The 7979-nt window shown below is 64.0% G+C and overlaps 1 protein-coding gene across 3 annotated transcripts; it reads left to right on the top strand.

Moving 5' to 3' along the window:
- The first annotated feature begins 2974 nt into the window (after nucleotides 1–2974).
- TINCR (TINCR ubiquitin domain containing) lies at nucleotides 2975–7675 on the top strand. Of its 3 annotated transcripts, XM_070491776.1 has the most exons (4): nucleotides 2975–3377; nucleotides 5273–5363; nucleotides 5637–5759; nucleotides 5856–7675. In XM_070491776.1, the coding sequence occupies exons 1-2, from the start codon at nucleotides 3118–3120 to the stop codon at nucleotides 5274–5276; spliced, it is 264 nt and encodes an 87-aa protein (XP_070347877.1). In that variant the 5' UTR covers nucleotides 2975–3117; the 3' UTR covers nucleotides 5277–5363; nucleotides 5637–5759; nucleotides 5856–7675. The 3 variants fall into 3 exon arrangements, with proteins under 3 accessions (XP_070347877.1, XP_070347878.1, XP_044609128.1); XM_070491777.1 differs by lacking the exons at nucleotides 5637–5759; nucleotides 5856–7675 and adding an exon at nucleotides 5513–5630; XM_044753193.2 differs by lacking the exon at nucleotides 5637–5759 and having other exon boundaries at nucleotides 2978–3377.
- The last annotated feature ends 304 nt before the right edge of the window (nucleotides 7676–7979 follow it).

Below are 7979 nucleotides of genomic sequence, written 5' to 3'. Positions count from 1 at the left end.
TTTTTTTTTCAAAACTATCACTCGGGCCTAAGAAAGCAGGTCCAGCCCCGGGGCCGATCCCAGGGGACAAGTCTAGACGAGAAACCTCGATTCCAGAATCCAATGCCCAGTTTCGTGCATATGTCCCCGGTGGGGCCAAGGCGCCATCACGCCCAGCCTGCCTCCCCATCTGCCCGCAGCGTGGGTGGGACGCGCTTCCACCAACCTTCCCCGACATTCCTTCTCCCCTCACATGGCCAGAAGGGATGTATGTTGATCGCCTCTCTGATTCTAGAATGTTCCGGAAGGGGGTGACTATTCCGAGGGTCTAGAACGTGGGGCGTTCCAAGACGCGGGGCATCCACAATTTCCCTGAGCCCCCCGCTCGGAGCCTCTCAGCTGGCAGGACTCAGGGCTTCTCCGGGCTTGTCACCATCCGCCCCGGCCTGCCGTAATTGCCGGTGACAGATAATGCCGGGTCTCCAAGCAGAAACTGCGGGCCCTCTAATCTGCTGGCGTGGGCACAGGGCCCGCTGCCCGCGGCCACCTGGCCGTCCCTGACGCCGCACGAGAAAATCCCAATTAATTGGAACTGGCACCGGCCGGCCCGGGCTCCATATGTCACAGCCACACGTCCCCGGCTTCGCTGACCTGTCCTGCTGGTCACCTGAGAAGGGAGCCCTGAGACTTCTGGGGCCGTGGCGACCGGTTCTGTGGGTAGAGCCGGCCCGCCCACCTTCCCTGGAGAGTGTCCACAGCAGCCCGCATCTCCCCGCCTGGGCCTCAGTTTCCCTCCTTGTTCCAGGAGCTCAGCCTCGGCGTTTGCTGTGGGGCCCACGGAAGCTGCCCAGCGCGTGTTGCTCTAAGCCGCCCTTGGGCACGTGGCTCGAGGCCCAGGAGGGACACAGCTGGCCGACGGGCTCGATAGCTGTCATCTGAGACGCCGCCGTTTCAGACGATCACTCTTTCCCCCAAACCACGGCCCCATGCGGATGATCAAACTTTGACCTCATTAGCAAGCTGATGGATTTCAGGAAAAATGGGATTTGGGGGTAGGTTTTTTGTATAGGTAGCTTAGCGTGACTGGCAACGAGCTCCCTTTCACGTACTTAAAGGAAGCATTTGTGTGTCCTTGTCGAAAACTGTTCACAACTTTGTGCTCAGGTTGTTGCTTCTTATTGATTTCTGGGAGCTTTTTACATATGCAGGCCATCAGCCTTTCATCTATCATGTCTTGGAAAAGTGACTTTGTCCATTGACCTTCTAGTCTTTGTGTGTGTGTGTGTGTGCGTGCGTGCACGCAGGAGTTTTATATTTGTGTGTAGTCAGTTATTAGTCTTTTAATTAAAGGCTTCAGGGTTAATGTCATGTTTCAACGCACTGGACTTATTATTATTTTTAACTTCCATGTTTTCTTTCAGCAATTTTATAGTTTCTCTCTTTTTGTTTTTCTTTTTTGCTGGGGGTGGAGATCCACCTGGAATTTCCTTTGCCTTCAGCTGCCTTGAAAATCTTGTCTGAAATCTGGCGATTGCAAAAGAAGCTGCCGCGTCCGTGGACGAGAGCACGATCGCTGGCGCCAGGGTGCTGGCTCCCATCCCGGCTCTGCCCCTTTCCCCTGTGCATCCTCGGGGAAGTCGCTTACCCTCTCTGTGCCTCGGTTTACTTGTCTGTAAAATGGGAGCTAGGAAGGTCATGTGGGAATTCAGGGAAGCTTTCTCTTTTTGCAATCAAGCGCCCAGAAGACCATCTGGCACCGGGCGGCTGCCTTTTCTCCAGCTCTTTTTGTTCTAATTTGCTTTTCTTGGAGGAATCGAATTGTACTTCTTCGTGAATATTCTCCCAGTAGAGCCAGTTAGGGAGGGACGATGCTGTGGGAACATTTCTTTTTGTTTTTCTTTTTTTTTTTTGGCTGAGGAAGACTGGCCCTGAGCTAACATCTGTGCCCATCTTCCTCTATTTTATGTGGGTCGCCACCACAGCATGGCTGACAAGTGGTTTAGGTCCGCGCCCGGGATCCGAACTGGCGAACCCAGGCCGCTGAAGCGGAGTGCACAAACTTAACCACTATGCCACGGGGCCGGCCCCTGTGGGAACATTTCTAATTGCTTTGTGCACATCGATTTAATCCTCGTAACAACCGCACTGGATCAATGGGGACATTGAGGCCCAGGGACATTATCTTTCTGAGGAACTTCCAAGGAGCAGAGGCAGGATTAGAGGCTGGCAGGACCTAAGAAAGGAGTCGTAAGGATCGGGGAGGGGAGGGCAGCACAGACTTGGGCTGGGCCCTCCCCTGCTCACAAGCCTCCCGTGGCTCCCGCTGGCCACAGCCTTCACTCCCGCTCCTCCCCGCCAGGCACACACTGAACTACACAGCTGGTGACCACAGGCAGGGGCCTCCTTGGTAGGAATGTTGAACTCCTACTCATGTGCCAACACCCTAGCTGCAATGCCCACCCCTCCGGGAAGCCATCCCCACCTACGGGCCTTCTCCAGCCTGGGGCCTCTCCTGCTACTCAAGCCCTGGCCACCCCGGGCTGGGAACGTCTGTGACGGGTGCTGTGCCCCCCACTCTGTCCTGGGAGACCCTTGAGGACAGGGCCCTGGGGGCATTTCTGGGTGGCCCAGCACTGCCCAGCCAGGCTCAGACGCAGAGTCGGTGCTTGTTGAACGAGTCTGAAGGAAAGAAGGGGAAAAAAATGAGTGAGTGACGAATATACGCCTGTCACTTCCGTCCGCCCGCAGCCCTGCAGGCGCCCCCTCCCTCGGGGGGAGAAGCAGAGTCCTCCCCGCCGACCCCAGGCCCTGCTCAACCTGCCCCGTCCCCTCCTCCCTGCGCATCCGGGGCCTCCTAGCCTTTGCTCTAACCCTCCAGGCGCCATCCTGCCCCAGGCCCTTTGCACCGGCTGTGGGCTGTTCCCTCCGCGGCCGGCGCGCTCCTCCTCCTCCTCCTCCTCCTCCTCGAGAACCCGGTTCCCACGCCGCCGCCGCCTCCTCGGCGAGCCCGCCCCTCGGCCTCTTTTTTTGCTCTCCGTCCAAACAGCCCGCCCCGCCCGTCGCCGGCCCTGAGCGCACGCCCCTCGCGTCCGCCTGGCCGGCTGCAGGCCGCGTGTGCTCCGGGCGCGGGGCGCGGGGATGGCGGGGCTGCGGCGGGGCCTGTGGCGCTGGAAGCGCTTCCACATCAAGGTGCACCTGGCGGACGAGGCGCTGCTGCTGCCGCTCACCGTGCGCCCGCGCGACACGCTCAGCGACCTGCGCGCCCAGCTCGTGGGCCGGGGCGTGTGCTCCTGGCGCCGCGCCTTCTACTACAACGCGCGCCGCCTGGACGACCACCAGACGGTGCACGACGCGCGCCTGCAGGACGGCGCGGTGCTGCTGCTCGTGCGCGAGCCCAGGTGCCGGGGTCGGGGTCGGGGGTCAGGGCGGGGGCGCGGAGGCCCGGGGGTCGGGGATGGGGTCAGGGCGGGGGGCGCGGAGGCCCCGGGTCGGGGACGGGGTCAGGGCGGGGGCTGGGGGTCAGGGATGGGGTCAGGGCCGGGGCCCAGGGTCGGCGATGGGGTCAGGGCAGGGGCGCACCGAGGCCCGGGGGTCGGGGATGGGGTCAGGGCGGGGGTCAGGGCGGGGGCCGGGGGTCGGGGATGGGGTCAGGGCAGGGGCACACTGAGGTCCGGGGGTCGGGGTCGGGGGTCAGGGCTGGGGGCGCACCGAGGCCCGGGGGTCGGGGATGGGGGTCAGGGCGGGTGCCGGGTGTCGGGGATGGGGGTCAGGGCAGGGGCGCAGAGGCCCCGGGTCGGGGATGGGGTCGTGGGGGGGCCGGGGGTCGGGGATGGGGTCAGGGCGGGGGGCACAGAGGCCCAGGGCTCCGGGATGGGGAGTCAGGGCAGGGGCCGGGGGTCGAGGATGGGGTCAGGGCTGGGGCGCACGGAGGCCCGGGGGTTGGGGATGGGGGTCAGGGCGGGGGCGCACGAGGCCTGGCTGGCAGCTGGGGTCCTGTGGGGGTGGAACGGGGGCGGGAGGGTGGACAGGGCCCTTCCTGCCCCGTGAAGCGTTGGCTGCTGTGTGGACCCCTGGGGAGGGCTGAGAGAGGCTGTGGGGGCCGCTGGATGCCCCCCTGCCTGCAGCCTTCTCTTCTCTGCACCCCTCTCCTCGTTTCTCTCTCTCTGTCCCCATCTCTCCGGGCTGCTGTCCTGTTTCATTTCCCATCATCCTGTCTGTGTCTCTGTCCCTTTCTGTCTCTGCTGTTTTCCTCTCTGCGTCTCTGAGCCTTTTCTCTCTCCATCGTCACCTCCCTGCCCTCCCCACCATCCCATCCTGACTCTTGCCGCCCACACTCAGACCTGGCCATCTGGGGTCGCCACAGCGGTCCCCCAGCCAAGGGGACACAGGAGAGGGGTCTCTGGGCCCCAGGAGGGCTCTGCAGGGAAGGATGTGGCTGTGGGAACAGCTTGCAGGGGCCAGGCCAGCCCGGGGAGACGCACATGAGCTGGTGGGGAAGGTGGCACGGGCCCCAGAGCCCTGATGCCACGTTGGCGGCGTGGGGCAGGGGCCGGCCGGGAGCCGTGGGTGTGACCCCGGAGCTGAGGGCGGCCGTGACCACCAGGCCCCAGTGAGCCACACCCACTCACACAATCAACGTCCCACACACAATAAGCATTAATGGAGCGCCTACTGGGTACCAGGCAATGAGCTGGGTCCCTGGACCCAGTGGGGACCCGATGGACCAGGCCCGCCTGCGGGGACCCCGCAGTCAGTTCAGTGGTGGAGCCAGATAACTATAGGATAGAAAGCTGGATGAAATAAGTACTGTGGAAAGATGCAGGAAGGCAGAGGGTGATGGTGGTGGTGCCACCCTGGCCACGGGGACCAGAGGAGGCCTCCCGGGAAGGTGACATTTCAGGTTGCGATGTGAAGTGTGGGCGGAAGGGTGTTCCAGGCAGAGGACACAGCCTGTGCAAAGGCCCTGGGGCAGGACCAGGCCTGGTGTGGGAGGAACAGGAGGAGGCCCGATTGGCTGGAGCAGAGGAAGAAGGGGGAGAGAGGGAGGAGGGAGGGCAGGGAGGGGACGGGCAGGTCGTGCGGGGCCTGGTGGCCGCAGGGAGGACTCAGCTTCTCCCCCGAGGGAGGGGGAGCCTGGAGGGCTGCGGGCGGAGGAGGCAGGACCGACTCAGGGGCTCCCGGGCGCCCTCTGCGGGTCCTGGCAGGGGCGGGAACTCCGGATGGGGAAGACCTGGAGTGCCGAGGCCAGGGCTGTGTGTGACCTCTGACCTGTGTCCCTCTGTCCCCTCCTCAGGTAGTCTGCCTGGAAGCGGTGGCCATGACCCAGCGGACCCGAGGTGCCGGCTGAAGGAGCAGCTGGGGCGGGAGCCTGGCCCTCGATCCCAGTAAGTCCCTTTGGTGCTTCGGGTGCAGAAGGGACCTCCCAGATTGTAGAGGCCACAGATGGGGAAACTGAGGCCGGGAGAGGAGAAGGGACTCAGCTTTGTGGCCGACCCCACCCTCCACAACCCTGTGCTTCTGGCCCCTGGGGCAGGGACGCCGTGCTCACCTGGAGACTAACGTGCGCTGACCTGCTGTGTGACCCTGGGCAAGTTGCTTCTCCTCTCTGGGCTCGGGCACCCGCTGCTTCTGTTGCAAGAATGGGCTTTGATTGGCAGGTGGGGCCTCCTCGTGCTCTTTGCCTGCAAATCCCACGACTGCCACCAGGTGACTCCAGACAGCGACGCGGCCGGGGGTCCCTCCTGGGGTCCCAGGGCCACCGGGAAGGAGGTGGCTCAGGGGTCAGTGTCCACGTCGCGGGTCTTGGGGACAAAAGAAGGGACACGGGCCGGGGCCTCGATGGAGACTGTCTGGTCCCCTCCCTCCTGCCGTTCCAGGTTCTGGTTCCGACCGCTCGGCCACTCCTGACGCAGCCCCTGTCCCTGTCGCCGGCCTCGGACGTCGCTGCCCCAGCCCTGCCAGCCATGCCGTGTGACCCTGAGGCCGCTGTGGGCACCGCCGTCCACCCGGGGCGGCTCCCAGGGGCAGCGGGGCGTGTCGCTGGGCCCTTGGCTTAAGCCGTGTCCCCGCTGGAAGCCCCTTCCGTGCGCCTCCTCCAGGAAGTCCTCCCGGGTTCCCAGCCAGGGAGCCCCTGTCCCCTTTTGGGTCCCCACAAGTCCCCTCTGCTGTGAACAGCCTTGGCTGGGGTGGGGGGTGCAGCCAGTGACTCCGGGGGCCTCAGATGACTCGAGGTGGAGACGGGGGCACCCCAGCCCTCGGCCAGCTCTCCAGCGACACCCCACGGCCACCCCCTTCCACTGCCTGGTCCCCTGCATGGGGTCTCGGCGGGGACATCTCTCCTCGGGCCAAGAGAGAAGGGAGGGACCCCCCTGCCTTCCAGGGATCCCCCCTTCACAGTGTGGCATGGGTGACCCGGTTCTGCCTGTCCCCCGGCCCCCTTGGGGTCCCTCCTCCAGCGGGGCAGTGGGTAAACTGAGGCCTCAGGTGACGGCTGGGCCCCTCCTTTGCACCGCCCCCTGTGCACACTTGGGGACCTGCCCCCCAGGGCCTGGCGGGAAAGTGGGGCCTTTCATAACCACCCCGCTCCCTTCCTGGGCCCCACTGTGGGCCGGGGTCTGTGCCTCAACTTACCCCACACTGCCAGTTGTCCCCCACGGTCATGGGGGCCGTGACCACGACCTGTTTTACAGATGGGGGCGTCCCAGGCCACCCCTCCTCCTCGGGTACTGCCCCAGCAGCCCCTGAGCCCCGGGGTCCCCAGCCCAGAGGGGGCCCCGATGGGGGGAGGGGAGGGCTGCCTGCGGGTGGGGGCGGGGGACACGTTTTCAGGCCGTTTTGACATTTAACAAACAGTATGCAAATCGCATGCAAATCGCATGCAAATCAGCACCCGTTTCTTAAGCCCCGACAGCGCAGGCGTGTTCGGAAGTCACAATGTTGGACCTGTTGCTTCCGCCCCTTGGCGGTGGCCTGGCGGACGGGGGCAGAGGCTAACCCCTCCACCACCCTTCTTCCCATTTTCCATTTTCTCCTTCACATTGTCCGTCGAAGGCGTCCCGGTCCTCAGAGGGACACAACCAGCAAAAGTGGCTGCCGGCATCCCCATTTTCCAGATGGGGAAACTGAGGCACGGAGGGGCACGAGCCTGGCCTGAGGTCTCAGAGCCGCAGTGTGGAAAGTGTCCTCCGCTGAGCATCATCCTGGACCCGAGTGGACGGTGCCAGTGACCCAAGGGGGAGAGATGACAGCCTCTGGAGCAGGCCCACCAAGGCCTGGCAGAGGGCTGTCCCCAGGTTTCTTGAGCTTGGATCTGGGGGAATCGCCCATTGGCTCACCCTGCTCCTCCGGTCCTTCTTTCTCTTGCTCCTCCATCAGCCTGTTCCTTGGATTCCAGCCACACAGCCCCTCTGCTCCGTTTGCAGGTGGCAAGCTCCTATTCATCCTTCAAAACCCCGGCTCCAATGCCCCCTTCTTTCTGCAGCCCTTTCTGCTCTTCCCAGAACAGTCTTCACTTCCTTCTGGGCATCTGTCGCCAAGATCTCTCTGTCTCTGGTCCAGCCCTGACCCCTGGGGAGTCTGTGTGTCCTCTGTGTCTGAGGAGTGGCCTCTGGGGCCCAGGGCCACCTCGGTTGGGACTGGGGACCAAGGGGCCGTCCTGGAGTGTGAACTGAGTAAAAGATTCAGTGTTTAAAACAAAGTCCTGTTCAAGCTTCTTCGGGGGGCCTCTGCTCTTCTTCTCTGTCCCCTCCTGGCCTTCGCGCACGCTGTCCCCTCTGCCGGGGGGGACGCCCTGACTCCCATCCCGGGTGACCCCGCGCCTGCACCCTCCCCTCTCTGGGCTGTGAAACCCGGGCCTGCCAGGCTCCCAGCTCCACCGGAGGAGCAAGTCTGGGCCGAGATGAGTTTCAGGTGAGACTTGGCAGCGGCCACGTGTCCCCGGGGCAGCGGCATCTGGGGTGGGGCCGCCTCCCACGGGCCGCCCACCCGCTTTGCGCTCCCAG

Source organism: Equus asinus, chromosome 20 (genome assembly GCF_041296235.1).
Source record: "Equus asinus isolate D_3611 breed Donkey chromosome 20, EquAss-T2T_v2, whole genome shotgun sequence".
Lineage (NCBI taxonomy): Eukaryota > Metazoa > Chordata > Mammalia > Perissodactyla > Equidae > Equus > Equus asinus.
The sequence above is the reverse complement of the archived record's forward strand: the minus strand, read 5'-3'. Positions and strand labels throughout refer to the sequence as shown.